The sequence below is a fragment of the Magnolia sinica genome, chromosome 7 (assembly GCF_029962835.1).
Source record: "Magnolia sinica isolate HGM2019 chromosome 7, MsV1, whole genome shotgun sequence".
Lineage (NCBI taxonomy): Eukaryota > Viridiplantae > Streptophyta > Magnoliopsida > Magnoliales > Magnoliaceae > Magnolia > Magnolia sinica.
Genome location: NC_080579.1, coordinates 11,968,488 through 11,996,054, shown reverse-complemented (window position 1 = coordinate 11,996,054; position 27,567 = coordinate 11,968,488). Strand labels below are relative to the sequence as shown.

The 27,567-nt window shown below is 38.8% G+C and overlaps 2 protein-coding genes across 3 annotated transcripts; one reads left to right on the top strand and one right to left on the bottom strand.

Annotated features, from left to right (window-relative positions):
• Positions 1-1,692: 1,692 nt before the first annotated feature.
• LOC131251065 (mitochondrial import inner membrane translocase subunit TIM8-like) lies at positions 1,693-7,010 on the top strand. The gene is made up of 2 exons (XM_058251546.1): positions 1,693-1,838; positions 6,548-7,010. The coding sequence occupies exons 1-2, from the start codon at positions 1,791-1,793 to the stop codon at positions 6,734-6,736; spliced, it is 237 nt and encodes a 78-aa protein (XP_058107529.1). The 5' UTR covers positions 1,693-1,790; the 3' UTR covers positions 6,737-7,010.
• An 855-nt stretch (positions 7,011-7,865) lies between these two features.
• LOC131251064 (probable serine/threonine-protein kinase PBL3) lies at positions 7,866-16,809 on the bottom strand. Of its 2 annotated transcripts, none has more exons than XM_058251544.1 (6): positions 16,448-16,809; positions 11,798-12,120; positions 11,429-11,564; positions 9,544-9,680; positions 9,214-9,337; positions 7,866-8,635 (listed from the first exon to the last, which is right to left on the bottom strand). In XM_058251544.1, the coding sequence occupies exons 1-6, from the start codon at positions 16,494-16,496 to the stop codon at positions 8,166-8,168; spliced, it is 1,239 nt and encodes a 412-aa protein (XP_058107527.1). In that variant the 5' UTR covers positions 16,497-16,809; the 3' UTR covers positions 7,866-8,165. The 2 variants fall into 2 exon arrangements, with proteins under 2 accessions (XP_058107527.1, XP_058107528.1); XM_058251545.1 differs by lacking the exon at positions 16,448-16,809 and adding an exon at positions 12,795-13,799.
• Positions 16,810-27,567: the final 10,758 nt, after the last annotated feature.

The window sequence follows — 27,567 nt, the reverse complement described above, 5'->3', positions numbered from 1 at the left end:
AACTTAAAATTCAGCGAGGCAAACAGGAAATTCAGTGAGAGAAGCATGAAAATTCAGGGAGGCAAGCTAGAAATTGAGCGAGGCAAACACAAAATTGAGTGAAGCAAACTAAAAATTGAGCGAAACAAACAAGAAATCGAGTGATGCAAACATAAAATTGAGCGAAGCAAAAATGAAATTCATTGAGGCAAGCATTAAATTGAGCAAGCCCAACATGAAATTGAGTGAACCCTAATATGAAATTAAGTGAGATTCAAATGAAATTGAGTGACTTTCATATGAATTTGAATGAGGAATGCATAAAATGAACTAAGCCTAACAAATGAAATTGTACGAGCCTCACATGAAATTCACCGAGCCTAATATGAAATTGACTGAACTTAACATGAAATTGAACAAGTAGTTGGTCAATTGTCATCGACTTAGGCACGTCTCAATTTTCATGAGTTCTTCTTCAATTTCAAGCATGCAATGGTAAGTTTGACCAAGTACCCTCGGTGAATTTCTAGCTGAATTTGTCCAGGTAGCTGGTGAATTGTAGTTGAATGCTACAAAGGAAAGTAACTATAAACTATTTCTCCAAACCTACTAGCCTTTTTTCAAGATCTGTACCTCTCACAACCATAGTAGTGGTCAAATGCAAGTTGAGGAAGAGTGCTTTGGAGAGAAGAATATTTTGAACCTTTCCAGAGATTGCACATAACCCAAACGGAGATAACCCAGAATATTAGAAGTGTACAAGTACAACCAATTTGAAGGATTTCACGTGATCCTAACCAAGATGGAAGAGGACAACTGTAGATTGATAATACCTAGATGTTCAGGTACATTTTCGAAAGAAAAGTGGTTTAAAAAACGTGCGTGCATGGGCTTTTGGTTACAAGGGAGTGAAAGGAATGACAGTGAAAGCGGGGGTATTTTCGTCCTCAAATGCTTTGTCCATACATGAAATGTTTAGACTGGGAAAGTAAATTTGGGACTGTTCAGAAAAGACGCTGGATAAAAGGTGGCGTTCACAGTGGTCAATTTCTCATGGATTTTCAATTCCGTCATGGTTCGGTGTTCCGGGTCAATCTTCACCGTTCGATCTTTCACTTGAAACACAACAACAGTCCACATTCAATCTTACGAGATCATAAGATCGGTCTCTCTGATATTCCAATCTGGGATATTTTCACGGCATTCTCCACCCACCATGTGACTGAAAAAACCAATGGTCTGGATCACCAAACCATGGGCCGCACTTGTCAGAAATGAAAAGTGGGCCATCACACGGAAATAGCCCACATTCAACTGAAACATTTTAGGGAATGGCCCATCCACGTGGAAACCGAACCGATCAACGGTCTGGATCACTCAACCAACCGCCCCAATCTCTAACCTTTGAGCCCGAACAAAAACACAACGGTCCACATTCGAATAAAAAAAGTCACAACATGGGTCTCTCTAATCTTGCAATCTGGAAGATTTCAACGGTCTGGATTGCCAAACCATGGGCCCCACTTGTCAGATCTCAGAACCCTTCTTAAAATGCAAAAGTGGTCCACATCCAACTGAAAAAGTGGTTAGGATCTTCCAATCGGCCATGTCTTCACACAATAGCCCATCCACGATAGGGTCCAACAGACCAACGGTCTGGATCACTGAGCCAACAGACCAACGGTCTGGATCACTGAACCAAGGGCCCACTTCTCTAAATAAAAAACCCGAGTATACCATGCATTTTCTCGGGTCATCTTTTATAGACCTTGTAGATTTTGCCTGACTTCCTTCCAAAGACCAGAAAAGCAATGGATTCTTCTTCTCTTGATACTGCCAGGTTTCAGCAGCTCCTTGAGGTATTCCTTTCTTGCAATTCCAGTCTTTTTTCCTGTAAATATTTTTATTATATTTCCAGTTTTAGCCCTTAATCTTTGTAAAATTACCTTTGATCAGTATGGTTTTATCAGAAAATTAGTAGAGATTTTATGGGCTTTTGGGTAGTTCTGTTTATTTGGATGTTGCAAGATTTATGTGGTCCTCACAGTTTTGGGTTTTCTATGAATGATCTGGGCCGTTCATCTGATGCCCAGTATGATGGATGGGTGATGACCCAAAATTGTTTTAGACTAGTCATTACCAGTTGTTGGAATTTGTTCAGATGAATGTGGGCTGTTGCTGCATTTCTTTTCTTAACTGTCTGTTTGCTCGATAGCGGTCGGAGGGTTGGGATTGTCTGATGAAGGACATTTTTGGGGTGAGGTCCATCCGATGCAGGGGAGACCAGATTGACGGTCTGGATTGCAGACCTGTGTGCCCTTCTTCTGCAAATTGAGGACTAGATGGTAATTGGAACTTGAAAGTACCCCATGAGTAGGCGTGGGTGGAATGCTTCTTTGCAAAGTAATGTTTCATTTGGTGCTTGTAATTAAGGAAATTATGATTTGGGGGTCGAAATGTGGAAAACAAACAATCTTCCCATTCGGGTTCCGTTCTCTGTTCTGCCCAAATGGTTGGTTAGTTGAAAACACAGTCACGCGACCAATGTATTCGACCAAATGTCGATTTGGGTCAGCTCCAAAAACTATCTAATTTTATAATATTACCTGATTTGAAAGATAACTTATTGTAATGCATGTGACTGAATGATGATTTGTGGGCATTTCCAAATGCTATCTAATTTTGTAACCTTACTCAAATTTGAAAGATAGCTAACTTTAGCGTTGTCGATCGATGATGATTTTTGGGCCTTCCAAATACTATCTAATTTTATAGTCATACTCGATTTGAAGGATAACTAATCTTCATTTATTCGACCAAATGATAATTTTTGGGCCCTTCCAAACACTATCTAATTTTATAAATGTGTTTGTCTAATGTTAGTTAATTGTAATTATGTAATTAAAAAAAATCTTGATAACCGACAATTGTGATTTCTAATACACAATTATGATTGACTAAAATGAGATGAACTTATTTTCAGGCGTCTAGCAAGCAGCCCTGTAGCTTGTTTGACCAAATGATGATTTGTGGGCACTTCCAAATGCTATCTGATTTTGTAACTTTGATTTCGGAAGATAGCTAATCTTAACATATTTGACCAAATGATGATTTCTGGGCACTTCCAAACACTATATAAGTTCATAACCATACTCAGTTTCAAAAGATAACTAATCTTAATGTATTCAACCAAATGATGATTTGCAGGCACTTCCCAAACAATGTCTAATTCTGTAACCTTGATTCAAAAGATAACTAATCTTAAAGTGTTCGACGAAATGATGATTCGTGGGCACTTCCAAATGCTATCTAATTTTATAACCTTACTCCATTTCAAAAGATAATCTTAATGTATTCAATAGAATGTTGATTTGTGGGCATTTCTAAATGCTATCTAATTCTATCATTGTACTTGATTTCGAAAGACAACTAATCTTTAAGTTGGTTTGTTCAAATACCAGCATTCTCAGTTGTATTTATTCGAGTAACGTAGTGTTCGGCTACGAAGACTAACATGAATACGTACATAGTCCACTAGGGAAATGCTAAGACGATTCATGGAGATTTAGGAGGTTGCAAGCACTTACAAACTCTTATCTAATTTTATAAACTTACTTGATTTCGAAAGATAGCTAATCTTATCTTTAACCATGTATGATTTTTTCCTCAAAGTTGGTTTTTCCAAATACCAGTATCAGTATCATACTCTGTCATAGTTATACTCTAATAACATAATGTCCAGCTACAAAGACTAACGTGAACACACATATTTCAAAGAGAGATTCTATGGTGATTCCCAGATATTGAAGAGGTTATCAGGTAGGACCCACCATGAACATGGCCTGTCCTAAAAACCTACACCAGTCCGTTCATTAGGTGAGTAACCTGTGTATGAGAAAAATGGACGGGTAGATGAAACTCCAACATTCTATATTTAGTGTACAAATTTGGTTGGCCTGATGAGCACACCAGCCTGATTTTGGTCCAGGGAATGTTTATGGTGGGCCCTGCATGATAATTGGCCCAGATTTCACACCCATGTGCGCATTGGCACGTCTCTGGTCTCTCACATGAGTTTGTCTTAGCATTTCTTGTCCCAAAATGGTCTTATATGACCCACTACTATGCTTAGAATTTAGATAAATGAATGTATCCTCTTCATTTTCAGAGTTCCATGTTGAAATTATAAGAATGTCCGTGCATAAAACAGTCATTGGAGTATACACACACCGGCTAGAATACCTTGAGATGAGGCACCTCTATTAATGCGGGGGCATTTTCACACTAGGCTCTAGTGGGGTGGCCTGTGGGATGCAGGGGCACACTCGGGGTGGGCGGCCCGCGGAACCCATGGATTTGGGGCCCGTATGAGGTGGAACCCATGGATTTGAGGCCCATGAGGGGGCGGAACTCATGGATTTGGGGCTCACAAGGAGGGTTTTGCCGAGGACCTAACCCATGGATTTGGGGCCTGAGCTATGAGAAAAATAGATTAATTCTCCATGCTCTATCATTTCGAGCTTTTAGAGCAAGTGATTAATTGTCCTGCATCACCTACTAGTAACAGCTATTCATCCCAAATGGGTATGCATGTAAAAATGTAGAGCCATGCAACATTTTTCCTAAGGGGCTGTTTGGGGATGAGGGATTTCTGAAAGCCACAGATTTCAAATCTTGTTTATTTGCTTTTCGCTGCAGATTTGTCAAATATGTGGATTTCCCAAATCCTTAGATTTGGGGAAAATTCAAATCCTATCTAAAATTAAAGACTTGGTAAGTCTACAGAATGAGAGACTCTCTTAAAAGTAATAAAAGTTATTCTCTTGTAATAAATGCTTACATTGCAACCAATGCTCTCTAAATCCATGAATCTATAGCTTGATTCCCAAACTATGGACTTTGGATTTGAAAAATCCAAATCCAAGGAAAATCCATGAATTTCACAAGTTCATGGATTTACCAAATTCATACTTTCAGTTCCCTGATTCCAAACATGGCCAAAGGGTCTTTTTCCATGATTACTGTTAACAATATACATCTACGTCTGTTTGGTTGCATTATTGTTGAATTAGAATTCTTAGTCTAATACTCTTGCATGGAACGAATTGTAATTTCCTTTGCCTTTACATCAAGGATCCGGGCTCCAAATTGCAACTATGTTACTTTCACATTTGCATTAGGAAGGAACGTAGCGGCAATGCAAGGGCATACTTCCTCATTATGAATGCTAGGACACGATATCGTGGTTGTTTGTCATTTCTTCTTGATTGAGCTGAATGCTTGCAATCCAATTCGCTTGTGCAATTCCAACTGCAGCGTAAATGGCTTCTCCCTTTTCTTTTGAATGCTTCCGTTGGCTCGATCAACCGAGAAGGGGCTGTTTCTTTAGACTGAGAAGATTCGAATGATCTGTGGAGGCGCAAGTGAATCGGATATCCATTAGCAAATTGATAACCACTCTAAGGTAGTAGCTTTTATTTATGATCATAGCAACCAATCCTCACCCTTGGATAATCTTTGATAAGGTAGAACTTGAATTTCTTTGTCCTATTACTTCTCTCGAGGCACGCATGTGTAAGATCCAAGCCATTCATCTGTCAGTGCCGATCATGAGCATGCTGTGGCCCAAAACACATACAGGTTTATTAGAAAAATGATTGATGATCCATGTTCGACATACATGTGTGGCACACCCAATGAGCGAACTGACCCATTTCTCATATATATATATATATATATATATATATATATATATATATATGGCCTGGATCCCACCCATGTGCCACAAGCTGCCCCTCAATGTTGCTTGCACAAAGCCCATCCCTAATTTTCTTTGCTTCTGTTATCTATTTTGGGTCTCCTTGGAACCAGTAGAATAGTGTATTTTTCTAACAAAGGCTTCTATTAATCTTGGGTGGAACATCTGTTTCTGACAGTACGATTGTCTTTTACTCATGTGATGGAATTCTCATGATCACCATCTGTTTCCAACGGTCTTGATCACCACCAAAATTGTCCATGTGTGGTGTGGATGGAATTCTCATGATTAGCATCCGCATTAGCCTTGTCCCGACAATTTGGGGTCGGCTCTCAGGTTTCAAATGGAATTCTCATGATTGCTTGGCAAAAGTTCAACGACGTCCTGCCTTCCTCACATGATCACTTCTCTTTTCCAGAGTATATATAATGCAGGGGCATTTTCACACCGGGCTCGAGTGGGGTGGCTTGTGGGATGCAGGGGCACATTCAAGTTGGGCGGCCCGTGTGAGGCAGGTGGCTCGTGTGAGGCGTGCCCCACCCGCGTGAGGCGCGTGGCTTGTGTGAAGTGGAACCCATGTGTAGTGGGGCCCATGAGGGGGGTTCGGCCACATGTGAAGGGCCCATGAGGGGAGTTCAGCCGATGTCCTAACCCATGAGATGTTGGGCCTGGGCTATGAGATAAATGGATTGATTTGCCATGCTCTATCAGTTTAAGCTTTTAGAGCAAGTGGTTAATTGTCCTATATTAATATTTCAACCATTTGAGGTTTCTAACTTGCATTGTTGCGATCTGAACCGAACTGTGCAGCAAGAGAAGCAGCGGGCCATGCTCAATCAGATGGTAGCGAAGCTAACCAATGTCTGCTGGGATAAGTGCATCACTGGAAGCGTCGGGAACAGCATCAGCCATAGCGAAGCCACTTGCCTATCCAACTGCGCCCACCGATTCATGGAGTTGAGTATGTTGACCATCCAACGCTTCAAGAGCATGCAATAGTCGAGCGGGACGGGAATGTGTTGGGCCCCATTTGGGGCTGGCTCTGATTGAAAAGTTTCTTCGTTGTAGTACTTTCATGGATTCTCATACATTTTGCTTTTCTATATGGATTGGAGTGTTCTTATTTTAAGGGAGAGTAGAATTTTCATATTGCAACTGGGAGTATTTGTGTTTGAATAAGTTCGGAAAATCCATGTTCTATTTCATTTTGGAATTGAGATTTACACACCATTTGTGAGACACAAGAGGAAACAGTTTCCTCCCTTGATTTGCACTTCTCTTTGCTATGGCCCACTAGAGTTTTGGATCAGGCTGGAAATTGGGGTCATAGAGTTTCAAGAGGTGCCACATCATGTGGACCGTTCAGATTCTGTGCCCATGATGTGTGTGCAAAGGTGCTCACCAGTGCCCAGGTGAGCATTCAGGGGATAACTTCCAACCTTTCATGAGGGTGCAACATCTAATCCATCCAATAAGTTGGGCCCACCATGAGGATTTCTATATGCAAAAATCAGCCCCATCCACTCATTGAGCGGACCACACATATATTTTGCTATTTATCAATGGATGGTATTGTTTTTATTTTTTGTGACCCATCTGATGGGCAGACGTGGCTGATTTTTCTGCCATATGATCCTAATGGTGGGCCAATCAATTGGAAGAGTTGGATGTCATATTCACTCAATAATTTGGAAATTATCATATGGGTGGACCGTAACTTGTGGTCCAACCGGTTGAACTTGAGATCCTCCGTGTGTGCATCCTTATGTTGTGATCAAGGAAAACCCAGAGGGGAAATGATACAGTAGAAATGGTAGAACTCCTCTTTACCGTACACATGGCAGAGGTTTGTACGAATCTAGACCGTCCATGTAACAGACCCTATCATTGATGGCCTGTCCTTAAAAAACCATGCCCTGGGGATGTTCCTAGCCATCTGATCAGCGGCCTTCAAACCGACGGTGGGAAACCAATATGGTGAACAGTTGACAATGGTGTTTGAACCATGGGCCATCCCAGTGGGGCCCTGTAGATGGCCCATCCCAATCCACTCATCTCCCTGCCACATGTACCGTGGATAGAGGGCTCTACCACACCATTTCCCTGCAAATTGATTTAATCTTGACCCTTGAAAATTAACATGGATCAGATGATCAAAAACACATGAAAGATGCATGTATTATAGAAAATACACAGAGAAGCTTTCATCCCCTCATACATGCAACTAAAAAACAAGCTCAACCATGGATCATAAAAGTGTTTGATAGTCGACCAGGCCGCACATGATCTCCGACGTTCAAACCAGTGCAATGTCCGCTCCCAATTCGTATCTGATACATCCATTTCTCTCAAGTGAACAAAAAGCTGTAACATTCCATGCATTCATGCATCCATTCATCTTCTCAAACATTTCGAAATCGTCGACATCTCAAACTGATTTTAGGTTCACCATTCCCTTCTGCTTGTGAGTTGAATACTTAGATTCGTGCGGTGGGGTCCGCAGCACGCTCTCTGACGTTTGGATCTTTCCTACTGCCTTGAAATTGTAACTGGAGTGCTTGATTTCCCGCTGCGGTGTTCTCGGAGCGCTCCTCGGCGCTTGGAGATGTTCTAATGTGGTGACCATTTCTTTCATGGTAGGCCTATACTTGGGGTCTGTATGTAGGCACTGAAGAGCCAATGCAGCTACTGCTTGAGCTTCTTTCTTAGAGTATTGGCCTTCCAATCTTGTGTCCATGATTCTCAACACTTTCCGGCCGTCGCTCAAGAACGGTTTCGCCCAATCGACTAGAGTCTCTTCCACGCTGCCTCTTTCCTCGTCCATGGCCCGCCTTCCTGATAACAATTCTAACAAGACGACACCGTAGCTGTATACATCGCTCTTCACAGTCAAATGGCCTGAAAAACACGATCGAGTATTTCGTAGGTGAGTTTACTCCAATTAGAAATATGCAAGCCAGCAAACGAGCTGCGCTAGTGTGTTGTGAGATTCAGGCCGTTTATCAGGCGGCTCCCACAGTGTGCGTGATGTTGGAAAAATTAAGGCTGGGAAGAAGAACAGGTAGGCCACCGTATAAAAAGATGGACGATTGTAAACAGTATAGGACCTTTTGGTCCTTGGTTTGTACATCCAGACTGTTGATATGATGGGCCATGCAGTGGATGTCGACGGCCCCACAAATTTCCTGATTGGAACTCCTAACCTTCAGATCATTAGCCTGCAAATAGACTGTTAAGAAAAGGAAAACAGCAGTATTCCATATTCAACTGAGAAAACCCTGCCATGGACTGGACAGCTAGGATCTTCCAATCTGGGAGAATTTGCTGGGCCCCATTTGTACAAACTAATCCAAGGATACCAGGCATATCGATGGGCTGAGGTTCAAATAATTCCTCTATATTTTCATACAATCAAAATCACAAATGAAAAGATGGCTTGTAAATTCAATGAAAGAGAGGGAGATGAGAAAAATAACCTGTGGCAACATATTCCGGTGCAGCGTAACCGCGAGTTCCGATGACTCTGGTCGAAACATGAGTGTTATCTCCAGTAGGACCGTCCCTTGCTAAGCCAAAATCTGATAACTTCCCATTGAAATCCTGTAGTTCAGAGCATAAGCCTCGTCAAGCATGTAACAGACCTGTCCATAAGAACCAAACAAAGGGGGTGTTTGGTTGCACCAAATATCATGACAGTTCATGATTAAATCAGCCTAATTTAGTGGAAATTTTCATGATACTTCATGAAATTTGGTGCAACCAAACACACCCCAATTCTTTTTTTTTTTCCTCTTGTTTTGACATACCGAGTCAAGGAGAATGTTTGAAGCCTTCAAATCGCGATAGATTACATGGGTTTCTAAGTTATGTAAGAAGGACAATCCCCGGGCAACGCCAATAGCAATACTGATCCGTGTGGGCCATGGAATAGGCTGTACATTTCCTGCAAGACAACAAATGCTTCAGCCCATCGAAATCACAGCTTTGCAAGTTCTCAACAGCAAAATACAGAATTTTTGAAGAACAGATACTGAATGCGCCGACATTGATATGATGAGAAATTAGGCTACAACAGCTGTTCCAAGAACTGATTTGTGCCCATTATAATGAGATCATAATCATTGAATGGGAACTAGGTCTTTTTTTTTTTTGGATGGTTGGGCATAGAGTCGAGTTGGACCGAGTTAGGGCTGACCTCACTTGATCCAGTTTTGAAATAGACCTGACCCGAACTCAACCCGGACCGAGTCCAACCCAGTTACAAGTACCGAGTTGGGTCGAGTTCGCACCGAGTCAGGTCGGGTGCAGCAGGTATCCACGGGCTGAAATCACAACTTGAAACCTAGGTGCACTTGGCAGAATTGCAGCCTCTCCATATGCTACACCCCATCTCAGATCTGAAATGTCAAATCTGAATTTTTATTATTATTATGTATGAGTCAATCCGGGTCAAGGGTTCGAGTACCCATAGGTGGTGAAATTCCACTAGCATGAGTGTGTGGGGTGAGTGTGCGTGTGTAAAAAAAAAAAAAAAAAAAGTTTCGGATCGAGTCGAGTCAGTACCAAGTTGGATTTCGGGTTGAGTCGAGTCGAGTTACTGGGTGACCCGAACTCAACTCGGTTTGAGTTCGGAGAGGACGAAGTCTACTCGGTTTGGATCGACTCACCGACTCGGTTCGGATCGACTCACCAACTCGGTTTGGATCGAGTCGAGTCGGGTCTGAACGAGTTGAGTTGAGTCATCTCGTGCCCAGCTCTAGTTGGGCATGACACTGTTGAATCATATAGAATAATGACACTAAGTTAAGCGGGCCCCACATTCATATGTTTCCTTGAACAAGACAAACCTATTACAAACACCAAATACACTCTTGTGCCTAGGCTGCGTTTGAATCCACTACTGAATTGAATCACAATCTTAAAATTGCAATCACGTTATTTTCAAGTATGTGACTGCAATTTGAGTGCTATGACCTTGTTATGAATGCTAAGAAAGGTAACTACATTTTGGTCATTTTCAAATGAATTGATTATGCAAAATCATTCAATAATGTGTCTAAATGCAGACTAAGGCCGCGTTTGGTCGCAACAGATAATGTGAAATTTCACGATTAATCAGTCTAATTTGGTGCAGAATATCATGATACTCGTCACAACCAAACGAAGCCTAAAACATCAATACACATATTCGATGCCATCTATGACATTAAAAGATTGCTTCAGATGAAGAATCAAGGTTTCCCATGAGTTGTTATTGGGGATATCATATTCTCTCATGTGCTCCTTTACTCGTGGTGATGACACAGATCTGAACTGATTAAAAACCTCAGTTCCGATGTAGTTCTCACGAAAGAACCATAAAAAAAGACTATTAGAACCCTTGATTTAGGGTGTGTTTGGATGCTCAATTGAACTAGTTGGCAATTCATTTCAGAGGAAATGACAAGTTGGTTGATGCTGTTTTAATTCATAATGACACTGAAACGCCTATTTGCAATTTGGGGGCTAGGTTAGCCCTACTTTGGTTTCTATTGAATTGAATGGTTGCAGTTCAATTTGATAAGAACATCCAAACGCATCTGTAACAACTTAAATATTCTCCTAGAATGCAAACCATTGATCAGATAAAACCAACCAAACGACATAAAAAGTTCAAGTCTTCGAACGATGATGGGGGAGTGAGTAGCTTACTTCTAAATAAATGATTTTCCAAACTGCCTTTAGGCATGTACTCATACACCAGAAGTCTATTATCAGCTTCTGCGCAATATCCAATGAGCTTCACAAGATTTTCGTGGCGAAGCTGGCCCAAGTAGTTAACTTCTGCCTGCCAGGATGAAATGGTTAAACAAATTAAAGTTCACATATTTAGACCGTGTTTGGATGCTCGATTGAATTGAATTGCAATACTTCTGTCCGATAAAGAGGAAATGTTGGCACCCTCACTTCAGTCACTTCTTCAATTAGATTATTGCAATTCAATTCAATCGAGCAACCAAACACACCCTTGTTGGAAGGCCAAAAGAGAAAAGCTATATAATGAGTTGTTGTGACACATACAAGCCATTCTTTGTGCCCTTGGAAGCTCTCCATCTTGAGTTTCTTGATAGCCACAACAATGCCGACTCCTGGTTTGGTAGGAGCAAGTGTGTTCTCGTCGATCCATCCTTTGAAAACATACCCGAATCCTCCTTCGCCGAGAAGGGTCTCGGAACGGAAGTTCTTCGAAGCGATCTTGAGATCGCTGAAGATGAAAGACTTCAAAGTGGCTACGGATGACACATCGCTTTTGGATGTCAGAAGGACGCTTTTTTCGGTATCATTAGCAGATGCTATTTGATTGGAGTTGGGCAAATTTGTGCAACTTGTAGGCTTTGGGATCTCTAAAGAAAACAAAGACGGAGAGAGAGTTCCTTTCAGAAGACAAATCCATTGAAATGCTTAGATATGATGGGGCTAAAGCAAATCTAGAGTCTCAAATGCCACTGGCAGATAAATAAGATATAATTCATTACTAGAATTTAAATAGCAGACTTGTATAGAATCACGGAATGAGCAAAATGTTTGTCATTTGGAGAAAGACTGAATTTAGATTTAGGGTGTGTTTGGATGTTCAATTGAACTGAACTTCAATAATACAATTCAACATAGAGAAATGTCCAAAGTGGGAGTGACATCACTTTAATTCACAATAACAACCACAATTTCATGCATTTCAAGTTGGAAGTGATTGCAATTTCAATTTGAAGACTAGTCCTTCACTTGAAAGGAGGGGGCTGGCCCCACGTTGGTCATTTTCCTTTTATTGAACTGAATATTGCAATTCAATTCAATTGAGAAACCAAACAGCACCTTCTCAAGAAAATGATCATAGTAACTCCTTGTCATATTGCGAGGAATATGCAATTTCAAGTTTTTCGAGCTGTTGGCATCTTCCCCTTACAAACCACAATTCAATACCAAGAACTTCATACTCTCATAAATTCCACTACTTAAAAGACAACTTCATATTGAAATTAAAGAAGAAAATTGTTCAAACATCGTAAGAGATCCCAACCTTCAAATCCTCCCATAACCCTGAAATAGCCATAACTCAATACCAAGAACTACAAACTTCCATATCTTCCTCCACCACTTAAAAAACCCAACACTTCAAATGCAAATTACAACGCCAAACGATCCAATTACCTCAAAAATCCAAAATTTTCATATCTTCCTATATCCTAGAAATAAACACAATTCAATGCGACTATTTATGAATGTTCATATATTCCTCAATTACTTTAAATACCCATAAATTCATGTAAAAATTACAGGACCTCAAAGTCCAAACTTTCACACCCTCTTATACCCCTACAATAATGTTCATATATTCCTCAAAATTACAGGACCTCAATTCAATGCAACTATTTATGAATGTTCATATATTCCTCTATTACTTAAAATAGCCATAAATTCATGTAAAAATTACAGGACCTCAAAATCCAAACTTTCACACCCTCTTATACCCCTACAATAATCATAATGCAATTCTAAGTGCTACAAACTTCCATTTCTTCCTTTACACTCCCAAAAAATCAAATATCTCAAAAAAGAGAAAAATTCAAAACTTTCGTGCTTCTCATATCACTAAAATAACCATAAATCAATACCTAAAAGTTCAAATAAAAAATAATGAATTAAGGAAAGCGATGAAAGTCACTAGAAGAAGAAGAAGAAGAAGAAGAAGAAGCATCTGCACATCTGGCAGGTCTCTTGAAGAAATTTCCCATGGAAACTCCCTCAAACTTGGTGCGAGAAAACCCAGAACATCATAAGAAGCAGAAAACAAAGAAGAGATTCAAATACCATCATATGCTAACTAACATCAAAATCTCTGTTGAAAAGGAAAAAAGATAAATCAATAAATTCAGTCTCTACAAGACTAGTTTTCAATTTCTTTGACCAATATGTCATTGATTAGGAAATTCAAAGATGGCCCACTCAATTTAACTGAAAACATATCTCAGATCGTCAGAGATTCCTCAAATTCATGTGGAAATTTCTGAGGTTTGGTTCTTGTGATGAAAATCAAAAGCATGCTGTTTATGGCAATTGGCCCATCTCATGTTTTGTTGGGTAGTGGTCAGAAAAGTCAATAATTTCCAAAAATAGGCATACCACTGAGGAAAAACCACCAAAATAGCTGACCCAATCGTGGATGGAGCATAGGCCAACAGCAATGTTTTAGATAGCAGTAGCATGTTGCATAACGCTCAACCCTCTGTAGCATGTAGTGTGCAGCGTAAGCTACACGATACTTCTATTTTTTAATTTAAAAATAGGAAAATATGATAAATAGTAAGAAAAAAGGAAAAAAATAAAAATAAAAAATGCCTAAAAGATTATTCATTTTTTCAAGTATAAGAATGTTTAAACAAGTTATTGATCATCATTTATCAAAAGACAATTCATATATAGTGATTTTGGAGTTATGCTCTATCCAGTATCCACAATGGGCTGTAGGCCTGGATCTGTAGCGATTGCAATTTCAATTTGAAGAGTAGTCCAATTGAAGGGAGCAGGGCTAGCCCCATGTTGATCATTTCTTTTTATTGAACTGAATATCACAATTCATTTCTCATTTCAATTGAGCAACCAAACGCTGTCTTCTCAAGAAAATGATCAAAAACCATTTTGAGAAGAAGATGCAATTTCAAGTTTTTTGAGCTGTTTGCATCTTCCTCTACAAACCACAATTCAATACCAGGAGTGGCATACATTGGCATACGTTCATAGACTCTACCTAAAGATACAATACTCCACATCTGGATTACACAAGAAAATAGTCCAACTGTCTTGAAAGATCCCAACTTTCAAATCCTCCTATAGGCTGTAACCTGAATTCCTCTACCAGTTTGAAAAAAAAAAACCCAAAATTCATATGAAAATTACACTCCCAGTCTCCCAAACAATAAAAATACCATGAAAATCCAAATTTTCATATCTTCCTATACCCATGAAAAAATCATAATTCAAGACCAAGATCTACAAACTTCCATATATTCCTCTACCACTTGAAAAACCCAAAACTTCATATAGGAAATTACACTCCCAAACAATTCAAATACTTCAAAAATCCAAAATTTCACATCTTCCCATACCCATGAAATAAGGATAATTCAAGACCATGATCTACAAAGCTCCCACATATTCTTCTACTACTTCAACCAAAAAAAAAAAATCATATAAAAATTAAATTCCAAGTACCTTAAAAAAAAAAAAAAAAAAAAAACAATCCGAATATTTCATACCCTTAGATACCTCTGAAATAACCATAATTCAATACCAAGAGTTACAAGCTTCCATCTCTTCCTCCACCACTTAGAAAACCCAAACTTCATACCAAAATTAAACTTCCAAACAGTTCAAACAACATGAAAAATCCAAAACTAATAAACATAGTTCAATGCTTCCCTAAACCCTAAACCATGAATTCAAAAAAATAAAAACAAATTAATAATAATAATAATAATAATAATAATAATAAAAGAATTTAAACTCCATGTATCTCAAAAAAACCTAATCTTTCTGATGTAGATCGGGTCGCAGACGCTTTCATGTCCAAGATGGATTAGAGAAGGCCCGATCAGAGGCAGAAGTCTTCAAGACCGTCAGAACCTTAAAACAAGCATATCTCGCAAACCGGAATGAGTTACTCGACGTACCATATATGATTTTGGGGTAGGACAAGCTACTTTAGCCAACCAACCCGAATTTGAGAGATTCCATCATATCGATGGCCGAATTCCATGTTTAATTCCGTTTTTACTATAAATAGTAAGTTTTAGTTTGATTATAACTCTTCATCTGTTGGGCTTTAGGAGTTGAGCCCAACATGAATTTTTTTTAAGAAAAATTAGGAGAATAACGTGGTTAAGCCACATAGGACATTTACAATAAATAGAAAATTTAATATTTATAATAAGTTATGAATTTTAGGGTGTTTTAGTTATAGTTTAATTCTTAAATTTCTTCCTACTCTTAGTATCCCTATTTAAAGGGTTGTAGACTCCTTTATTTCATCTATCAATCAATCAACAAGTTTCTTTCATATATCTTAAAATTATTTCTATTTCTTTTGCTCGACCTCATCACGTTCATCCCTGCGTCACTTTCATACCCTCCTAAACCCCTGAAAACACCATAATTCAATAACAACAGCTACAATCTTCCATATCTTCCTCTACCGCTTAAAAAACCAGAAACTTCAATCAAAATCACTCCCCAACATCTCAAATCCCTAAAAATTCCAAAATTTCATATCTTAAACACAATTCAATACCACTATCTACAAACTTTCACATATCCTCCACTACTTAAAAATACACAGAAATTCAAAAGGACCTCAAAAATCCAAACCTCATACCTCCTATACCCCTGGAATAACGATAATTCAATTCCAAGAACTACAAACTTTCAAGCAAGTCTATCACTTCTATCAAAATTACACTTCAAAAAAAATAATAATAATAAATAAATCATATCTAACCATATAAATGAACACAATTCAATACCAAAATCTCGAAAAAAAAAAAAAAAAACCCTTTAGAACTAAAATAACCGTAATTCGAAACCAAAGAAATCAGATTAAAAATAAATTAATTGAGAGAGAGAGAGAGAGAGAGAGAGAGAGAGAGAGAGAGAGAGAGAGAGAGATATGGAAGTCACCAGAAGAAGCATGTGCGCATCTGGTAGGCCGCCTACAGCAATTTCCCATGAGAACTCCTGCAAACTCAATGAGAGAAAAATCCAAACCATCCCATTTTAAGTAGGAAACCAAAAATGGCTTCAAATACCATCATCTGATAATCAAAGTCAAAACGTCTGTTACGAGAGAAAAAGAATCCAAATAATTCAATACATTGTCAGGCCCCACAAGATTAGTTTTCAATCTCTTTGACTCACAATCTGTCGTTTATTGGGAAATTCAAGGATGGCCTACTTAGTTTAGTTGAAAATCCCATCTCATGAGGGATTGATTGGGGAATTGAAAGATGGCCCACTTAGTTCAATTGAAAGGTGGCCCACTTACTTCAATTGAAAAACCCATCTCAGATCATCAGAGTTCTCAATTTCATATGAGCATTCACTAGGAAATTCTTGGTTTTATATTTGGAAATTGGGCCACCTCAGGTTTTGTTACGTAGAGAGGTTGACATCCAACCGGTTGAATTATTCATTTTTCGTCCAACCAATAGATAGTTTTGATTCTATAATGTTTGTGCAAAATCCAACCCGTTAAAAACGGTTGGACCCACCATGAGGATAATCTTAATAAAATCAGCCTAAATGTTTTCATTATATGGGCCACATCAATTTTTATTTCTCATATCAACTGTTATCCATTGTTTTCTACGTTTTGCATCATATGATGATTAGAATGGACGATTTTTGGGATTGGAAATTCTTACAATGGGACCAACAATTTGAATGGATTGGATTTCTAAAATCTTGAAATATTGGAAAATTAAAAACCGTTGGACAGCTTCTCATCCAACCGGTTGAATATGAGCATTTCTCTGGTTGGGCAGGGTCCAGCCATGTCAGAAATCTCCGAGAATATGCATTCGATAGAGGGAAAGATGGGCTAGACTCCAACGATGGTGACTCCCCAACTGCCCACGTGGCATAGTTCTAATGCAATCCAGACCGCCGAAATTACTGAACCAATTGTAGATGGACCATGATCCAAAAGCTACACCCATCAGGTGATAGTAACCATCCGATGGTTTACTTGAAATTTGAGCCGCTTATCATTTCATTTTAGAAACAGAAGATTAGATTTATTTATTACTTTAGTTTTAAATAAATATTCTATCCAAAATGGGCCCCACAATTTGGATGGTCTGGATATCCATAAATGAGTGCCACATACGAGGTGGCTGAATCACCAGCATTTCGAAGATGGTGGTTGACTATCACAGGAGTCACAATGTAGTTTCCGGAAGCTTTCTCTAGGGACGCGGATTTCCTGCGAAAGCCTTTCGCACGTAGTTCCTGCGCAGGAAACCAAGGTGGGGCCCACCGTGATTTTTTTTAAGAGATCCAACCCGTCCATACGTTCTTTGAGATCATTTTAAGGTACGGGACCAAAAATGAGACGGATATAATACTTAATTGAGCCAAAAACGTGAGTATTGAACGTCCACAGTTGAAATATTCGTGAGGCCACAGAAGTTTTGAATCAGGGAAATATTTTTATTTTCAGTTCATCCCAGTAGGAATGACTTTATTAACGGTATGGATGGAATTTAAACATCACTGTCGACCTAGAGAGGTTTCAACAGTAGGAATTTCCCTACACACCTTTTCCTTTAGTGCGGCGCAATTGACTCTTGTATCCTGTTTGATTTTGATCTCAAGTATTAAAATTATCTCAAAAAATAGATGGACGGAGTAGATTTCTCACAAACATCACGGTAGGCCCCACCTAGGTTTCCAGCGCAGGAACTTTCTACAAAGGCTTTCGCAGGAAAGGGAAAGAAAAATGTCTAGTGAAATTACTGAAGTGCCCTTCATGACTGATTCAAAGCATGCTGCCGTATCCGTCAAAATTACCAAATTGACCTTTGACTTCATAGTTTTTTGATATTCAATTATTGCTATACGTTCACACGCCTTGGCACGGGAACGGATTGGCTACTCCCCCTGACACCAGCCATGGCTGATGGCCGGTGCTCTGTGGGGCCCACCATGATGTATATGTTTCATCCATGCCGTCCATATATTTTTAAAGATCATTTTACGCTACGATACAAAAAATAAGATATATCACAATCTCAGTTGGACCACATTACAGGAAAGAGTGTTGAATGAGCGTCGACCATTAAAAAAATTTTGGGGGCCATAAAAGTTTTGGATCAATCTGATTTTAGTTTTTTCCCTTCATCTGGGCTTGTATGATCTAATCAACAGATTGGATGTTAAACAAACAGTACAGCGAGCCTTAGGAGGATTTTAATGGTGGATATCCAATCACTATTGTTTTCATATGGTGTAGTCCAACTGAGATTTATATACCTCTGATTTTTTCTACGAAGAACTAAAATGATCTTTAAAAATGGATTAACGGAATGGATGAAACACATACAAAATTTTGGGTCCCACAGAGCACCGACCACCAGCCCCGGGGCTGGTGTCAGGGGGAGTAGCCAATCCGTTTAAGATGTAGTCCTAAAAATTAAGGAGATTCCAAATATGGAGTTGATCACTACCGTACGAATAGTGGGCATCACTCTCAAGAGTGTAAGATCCAAACTTGAACTGAGCGCATAAAATGGACGGTAAAAATAAAAGATAGTCAATGGTTTTGATTCAAGAAAGAAAGATTTATAAACCAGAGGTGAGGTTCGTTCATTCAATTTGATTTTTGGGCCATGACCTATATAAAGTGGTCCCACAATTTGGACAGCTTATTTTGAATTACAAGTATGATTAGTGTACAATTCAGAGTACATGCGTATGAACCATCATACTCTGGCATAGTATCAAAATATAAGAATTAATGATTAATCCCACAGTTAGGTGAGAGTGATAGGGACGCTGTGCTGCCTTCATTGGTAGCAACTTCCATCCATGACTATGTAGATGAGCCATGCAAAGCATATTAATTTGAAAGTTGGGCTGTACTCAACAACAATTGATTGTCCAGTAAAATTCCTACATTAATGTATAAAAAGAAAGTCAAACGGGAGTAATACCTAATCTTCATCCATATTGGACAGGGACGCAGGTTATGTAGTAACCTTGCCACCACCCACCTCCATGATTACCTGGCATTAGAGGTGGGCACGGGACAACCCGATCTAGCTAACTTGACTCGTTCGAATCAATCCAATGTGACTTGATCCGAATTGAATGGGTGAGTCGGTACGAACCGAGTAAGCTTCGTCCAATCCGAACTCAAACCGAGTCGAGTTCGAGTTACCTAGTAACTTGACCCGACTCGACTCAACTCTCTAATCCTACCCCAACTCGATCCTAACATCTATCCTTCCTTCCCTTATCCTCCTCCTCTTCTAAGCCTGACAACCACCCACCACCATCACCCTCCTCCTTATCCTCCTCTCTCTCCTCTCCACTCCCTCCCTCATCCTCCTCATCTTCCTCTTCCAAACCTAGCAACCACCCACCACCATTGTCCTCCTCCTCTCTCTCCTCTCCACTCCCTCCCTCCCTCCCTCCCTCCGACTCGGTGCTAACTCGACTTGACTCGGTACTTCTAAACGGATCGAACTCGATTCGGATCAGTCTAAGGCAGACCGAACTCGAATTGAGTCAGGCATGATGGACTCTGTATCGAGTCGGATCAAGCCTATTTCAAAATCGGATTAAGTCGAGTTAGCCGTAACTTGGTCCGACTCGACTCGATGCCCAGCTCTACCTGACATGATAAGATTTGATTGAGCTACATGCCGCCATTAGAGATTAAGTCACTCGAATACATACCTAACAACTTTCAAACATGCTTTGCGTGAGTGGCACAAAGTGTATTAACTTTATCTGTTTATCAGTTTAATTAAAGGTGAGAATTATATTTATTCTAAATTTCACCCATTTCGTCGAATTCTAATCGCGCATACATAACACTTAGCATCAATCAAACAGACATATATAAATCTTCATGGCCATTCAAATAACATAAACTTCAAACATCATTTATTTGTTATAATATCTTACTATAAATATGTTTATTCCAGACTCACAATATTTCAATTAAATAAATCTAAACAATCGCCTAAAACTCCACAATCAATGCTAATATGTATTGTACGTCAATCAAACTATCATAACAAATAAATCAAATATTCGGGAATGGTCTAATGTTGTCAATTCATCTTCAAACAAATATGATCATATTTCACGTGAGTTGTGTTTAGGTTCAGTGGCTCCTTTCGGTTCCTTCGGCACCACATCATCTACTAACGGCTCATCTGTATGATTTTTTCATCAATGAAAAAGATAAGTTGATCAGGCTTAGTGAAATAACTCAGCATAATTCATAATCATAACAATTAAAATACTACAAAGTACTGAATGCAAAAATGTATACACATGATGTATGAATGCGCGCAGATGGGATGATCGTCCATCTGCTTAGGTTGGAGATTGTCAACCCGCATTTATCCGTTGGGTAGGCTTTCACCTTTCGGTAGGCATAGGTATGGCTGACATCTAGTAACGCTCTACCAGAATCAACATTTCTTTCGAGGGCCTCCATGATCGATCATGTAATATGCGGATGCGATGAATGATGTAAGATTTCATCATAAACATTTGTTTTAATTTAGAAGTAAGCATGTTATTCTATCATTTTTTCAAAAATTAAATGTGAGAACATAAATTAAAATGTGACACAATTTCATAAATCAACATCGTTTAGATCAAAATATCAATCAATCAATCACAAAAATAATTTCATTTTAATTTTCATGAACATGAGATATGTTGGGTTACTCAATTGAACTTATTAGTGTAGAATCCACAAGGTAATTAGGTTGGTCTGAATTTAGAAATTCTATCAATTATATCCATAACATTATTATTCATCCAATTATATTACATGGAAGAGCCCACCTTTGATTAACATCTTACGTGGGCAAACCCTAAATGACCAAATTATCGAAATTTTTATATATAATAATTCATTAAATTCAATTATCAAAATTCAGATTTTTATAAATTTTGTTCAGACAGTTGTTAATTGATGCCGTCAAATCGAGAAAATATACTTTAAGGTACACAGATCGTTAAACGAAATTTAACACCTCGATTGATTGATCGAATATCTATCGACAGTACTCAGATTAACTCGATTAAAAAAAATTAGGGATTTTCTTTAGTTAGGGATCTTGAGTTCATTTAACTAATTTAGGCAGATTTACACTAATCATTACTCACTCTTTAGTCAAACACCAAAGAAGACTCATTGATTTGCTAATATGAATCATTCATATGTTTATTTATATCTACATTCTGAAATTGAGAAGCAAATGATCGATCGGGGTGACCCACCAGATGATTGGATCATTTAGATTCTTGAGGTTTTGGCATATGTTACTTCTACACATTAAATGAATGGTGAGGATTTAACCACACATACACTAATGGCTCATCTTAACCTTTTACGCCAAGTGATACCAACAATTGCGCAAAAAATCTGAACTTTTCTTATTAAACGCTTTCATATCTGACTAGTATGCCCCATCCGATGGTCAGATCGATTTGGAAGGTAGGGCCCTTATATATTTTGTCTTCAGGGATTGTATGATCCGTATAAATCTAATCTGATTCGACCAGATGCACACAAATTAATCCCTGCGACAAGAAACTTCATGAGAAATCTTATCTTTTTATTATCTTTACATCATATTTACCCATAAATTAATGTAATGAACGTGTGGCCGATCCACACTGTTTATTGCATAGATCGAGCCAAATTACATTAAATACACAAAAATTAATAAAAGAATGACGACAAACTTACCGGATCGAGTATAACTCCACTTACGATAAATTCTTTAAAAGGAAAAACTCGTTAGGAGGTTGAGAGATACGGGGAGAGTTAGAGAGAGAGAGAGAGAGAGAGAGAGAGAGAGATGAAATACAAAATCTCTCTATCAAAGTCAAATTTTTTTTTTTCATGGGCATTACAACATGTGACCCAATTAAATCCCACCACCATATCAAATCACGACAAAGGCCTGCGGTAGTAGGGTCGCCAAGCAATCCTTATCAAGATGGGAGATTTTGATCAGTTGGAGACATGCACCAAGACATCCTTGGCAAGGGATGGCCCACCATGTGATTAACCATTATATGAATTTATACTCTATTATTGTTTTTATATCAGTTAGGGTGTTATACAATTCCATGCATGTAGAGAGAGAGAGAGAGAGAGAGAGAGAGAGATACATGCTTGGGTATCTCATTATATATATATATATATATATGAGAAATGCTCACACACAACTAGTCAGACATTGCGTTTTGGTCCAACTAGCTTGGCATTTAATGTTGAGAGAGGGGTCGTTTGCTTCACCTTAGCTTTTCAAGAGGTATTTTGAGAATGATCCCAACCTTGGGTGGGCTCCACTGTGGGGTTAATGTAAAATTCACCTTGACCATTATGTATGTAAACACATGTTAGACATGGGAACCAAAAATCAACTCCATCTATGGTTCAAGTGGACCGCACAATTAGAAATAGTGTGCAAAAAGAGCTTACTTTTCAAAAATAATTCCTTTGATGAGGTACACTTAAATCAAGTATGGCCTTGATTTTTGAATTTTACATCTAACTTTTGGTGTGGCATCTAATGGTTGGAGTTGATTTCATTTACTCATGAGTGTGAGTCTTATAAAAAATTAGAGGTTGACATCTCTCCCTATACTGTTCTATTGGTGTAGCCTACCTGAATCAAAAGTCAGTTTGATATTTTGTACCAAGATGTAGAATGAGATGACACATCTGACGGTCAGATTGGATGCCACATGCATATCACGATATCTCATGATGGACCCAATAAAAATAAGGTTATGCGTTCCTCTTATGTTGTTAAGCTTCTTCCGTACCATTACAGAAAAAAGTGCCGATTAGATTTCTTTTTAAAAAAGAGCGGATTAAGTGCGGCCCCTTACTCATGCAACACAGTTTGTCCCTGATCATGCCACCCACATTGATGTAGGTATTGCATATCCATGCTGTTCATTGGTTTTTTCAGCTCATTTTAGAACATTAATCCAAAAAATGAAGCAGTTATAAATCTTAAGTGGTCCACACCATATGAAATAGTGGATATTGAACTCTTACCATTAAAAATTTCCTAGGGCCCACTGTAATTTTTTACTTGCCAACGAACTTATTGATAAGTTCACAAAGACCTTGATGAAGTAAATTAAAAATAAAAAACAATTTTCAACTTAGATTCAAAACTGTTGGCCCACAAAAAGTTTTTAATGGCTAATCACCATAGTTTTTGTGGTGTGGTCCACCTGAGAATTTATCTACTTCATTTTTTGAATCATGCCCTATCATGAGCTGAAAATATGGATGTAGGGCATGGATATACAGGGCGCGGATTAGATATTGAAAAGGTTAGTAGCCAAATCGCTAATGTAGTGATGTCACCAAGATCTGTGGACCCCACTATGATGCATGTGTTGTATCCATACCGTCCATCCATTTGGAGAGATCTTTTTATGGCATGAGAAAAATAATGAGATAGATCTAAAGTTCAAGTGGACCCCACCATAGAAAACAATGTGATGACATCCATCGTTCAAAACTTCTTAGGGGCCACAGAAGTTTCCGATCAAGATTATATTTTTGTTTTCACTTCATCTACCTCTATGTTAACTTATGAATAGGTTGGATCTAAAAAATACAGCATGGCAGGTTCTATACATGTTTCAACGGTGGGTGTGACTGGACTCACGATTTTCTGTGGTGGGTCCACTTGAACTTTAGATCTTTTCTCATGCCGTAAAACTTTCTACAAATGGTTGGACGGTATGATACAACACATGCATCGTGGTGGGGTCCACAGAGCAGAGCTGGTGACATCACTTGATTTGGCTATTGACCTTGTCAGTGTCTATCCGCGTCCAATAGGTACATAGGGTAGGCAAGGGGGTCATGGATGCACGGTATTGTGTGAGGGAAGGGTGCACCTAATCCACTTCCACTTTTTTGGAATACACACACCTTTTCTCTCGCAATACGAAGAAGTTTAACAATAGTAGAAAAAGCCAGCCTTGATTTTTGACATGGCCCACCAAGTCATATATATAAGATCCACCCAGACCATCGGATGTGCAACCTCATCGTGGGTCTAGAGCCGAAATATAAGGCAATTCAAGGGAGCCACACCAATGGAACATTTGAGGCACAGACATCTACCTTTGATTTTTACAGGACCTCGATTATAAATACGTGAAATCCACTCCAACCATTAGATCCACACGTGATTCAAATGGGCCTCACCAAATGAATCATTTTGGAGAGTGAGATTTTTCAACACACTATTTTCAATTGTGCGGTCCACCTAAACCATCAATGAGGTTGATTTTCAGTTCATAAGTCTAATATCGGTTGACACATGTGATAGTTAGGTGCATTTTACCTTAACACAGCAATGGCGACCACCCAAGCCAATAACCATTTTGAAAAAACATTTAAAAGGTAACGTCAAACAAAGTCTCACTTCTTTTTCAACATTAATTAATCCAACTGGTTGGACCGTACATTTTGGTCCAACTAGCTGAGCATTTAATGAAAAAAACACTTTTCTTCGGTGGTAATTAACGTTGAGAGAGACGGGGCGTTTTCTTCACGTTAGCTTTTAAGAGGTCTTTTGAAAGTGATCTCTGACTTGGGTTGGACCACAGTGGAGTTAATGTAAAATCCATCTTGACCATCATGTGTGTCACCTCGTGTTAAACATGAGTACTGAAAATCAACTCCATCCATGGTTCAAGTGGACCGCGCAGTTAAAAATAATGTTAAATAAAAAGCACACCTTTTAAAATAATTCCTTTCATGAGGCACGCTTAAATCAAGTATGGGCCTGATTTTTGAGTTCTATGCCTAGCTTTTGATGTGGCATCTAATGGTTGAAATGGATTTCACTTATGATCGTGGGTCCTGTAAAAATCAAAAGTAGACCCTCTACTGTTCCATTGGTGTGTATATTTTGTCTCTAAATGGAGATTAATATCACACATCTAATGGTCGCAGTGAATCTTACATACACATCAAGACATCGTGGTGAGCCTAATAAAAATAAGGTTAGACATTCCTCTTTCACCGTTGAGCTTCTTCCAGCTTCCTTACAAGAAAAAAAAAAAGAGCCATGTTAGGAAAAATATAAAGAGTGGATTAAGTGTGGATTAAGTGCATTTTATTGCTTATGCAACACAGTTTGTCCCTGACGATGCCCCCCACCTTCATGTATGTATGGTATATCCATGCGGTCCATTGATTTTTTTTTTGTTCAGCTCATTTTAGAACATTGATCCAAAAACGAAGCAATTATAAATCTCAAGTGGTCCGCACCCAATAGAAAATAGTGAAAATTGAACTTTTACCATTAAAATTTCCTAGGGCCCATTGTGATTTTTTGCTTGCCACCCAACTTATTGATAAGGTCACAAGGATCTTGATGAATGAAAATAAAAATAAAAATAAATTTCAACTTAATCCAAAACTTTTGGCCCACAAAAAGTTTTTAATGGCTAATCACCACTATTTTTGTGGTATGGTCGACCTTAAATATGTATCTATTTCATTTTTCGAATCTTGTCCTATCATGAGCTAAAAATATAGATGTAGAGAATGGATATACAATACTTTTATCAAGATAGCCCAGGATCAGAGATGCACAGTACTGCATGAGGATAGGCTGCACCCATTGTACTCTCACTTTTTTTGAGAATAGGCACCTTTTCTCTCGGGGAATACTAAAGAAGTTTAACGACGAGAGAGAAAACTTACCTCAATTTTTGATATGTTCCACTATATCACGTATGCAAGATCCACTCCGACCATTAGATGTGCAATCTCATCGTAGGTCTAGAGAGAAAATATAAAAGATAGATTTGTAATTAAGGTGAGCCACACCAATAGAATATTTGAGGGAGAGATATGTAACGCCTTGAAATTCGGGGGTCGAGCATAACTCAACTCTCGAGTTTCAAAACATCACTTATGCAACATATTTCATGATGGATGTATGTTGTCTGTATGAGTGCATAAAACATGGAATAGATTAAGCCTAACTGTAAACATAATCCAGGGATAAGTGAAAGACGCAAGCGCAAGACTTAAAGAAATATATATGTACATGTGCAAGTTCCTGTAATATGTATACTCTACCAGGTCATACTTACATTCATGTGTGTCTCAAAATGCAAGTATCAAATGAAATAAACCATTACAAAATAAACCCTGTATCCCCGTAGATCCGGACACGGCTCACATGAACCCGCTTGAGAACTGCATAAAAGAAAACGTATCCTCATCATCCTCATACTCCTGCTCTGCCTCACCGTCAATCAACTCAGTGGAACTATACGGTAAAAGTTAACATGATATCAAATCAATCAAGCAGTAATGATAAGGCAATACAATCAAACACATTCTAATTACTCTTGTTAATGCAAGGATGTATGTAGAAATGATGCATGACCTCGCCTGCACTCCCTCAGCGTCTTCATCTTACAGTACACGCAGTGTTAACGACGCCAACGCACATGCCAATGATTACCAAGTTGTTATTAGTCCTTTTCATACATTGGGAAGCTAAGGTACCTTCCTCATATCAACTCCCATACAGTGATCTATGGTGATTTAAATATTAGTATCAATGCATGTATCATACCTTTTATAACCCTAAGGCTCGTCGCCTTAACGCAGTCAGTTCTATGTCACTACAAAGGGCTCGTCACAAATCAAGGCCGACAACACGAATATAGTGTTCCATACCACCATAATCGGTCACGAGTCGGTGTGCTCACTAATCACTACGGGATCGTCACCCCGATTGTCCCATACACCATTCATTCAATCACAAAACGGATTGTATTGGTAAGTTTGATACCCAATATCATCCATACATGGTGTACATCCACCGAAACTACTTGATGAACTCGACTAGGACGAGCGCACGTTGAGTTGTACAGAAACACTCCGTGTGGCCAAATCACCGCCGACAACCCTAATACGACACAATCTAGGCCACGAACTCAAGGTTTGTTATCGATCCCCTGGACCCCCAAACACATTTAAT

Coding starts and splice junctions, on each gene's coding strand:
- LOC131251065 (XM_058251546.1), top strand. CDS start 1,791: ATGGATTCTTCTTCTCTTGATACTGCCAGGTTTCAGCAGCTCCTTGAG. Junction 1,839..6,547: donor GGTTTCAGCAGCTCCTTGAG/GTATTCCTTTCT, acceptor CGAACTGTGCAG/CAAGAGAAGCAGCGGGCCAT.
- LOC131251064 (XM_058251544.1), bottom strand. CDS start 16,496: ATGGGAAATTGCTGTAGGCGGCCTACCAGATGCGCACATGCTTCTTCT. Junction 12,121..16,447: donor ATGCGCACATGCTTCTTCTG/GTGACTTCCATA, acceptor TGTTTTCTTTAG/AGATCCCAAAGCCTACAAGT. Junction 9,338..9,543: donor CAAACATTCTCCTTGACTCG/GTATGTCAAAAC, acceptor TCTGAACTACAG/GATTTCAATGGGAAGTTATC.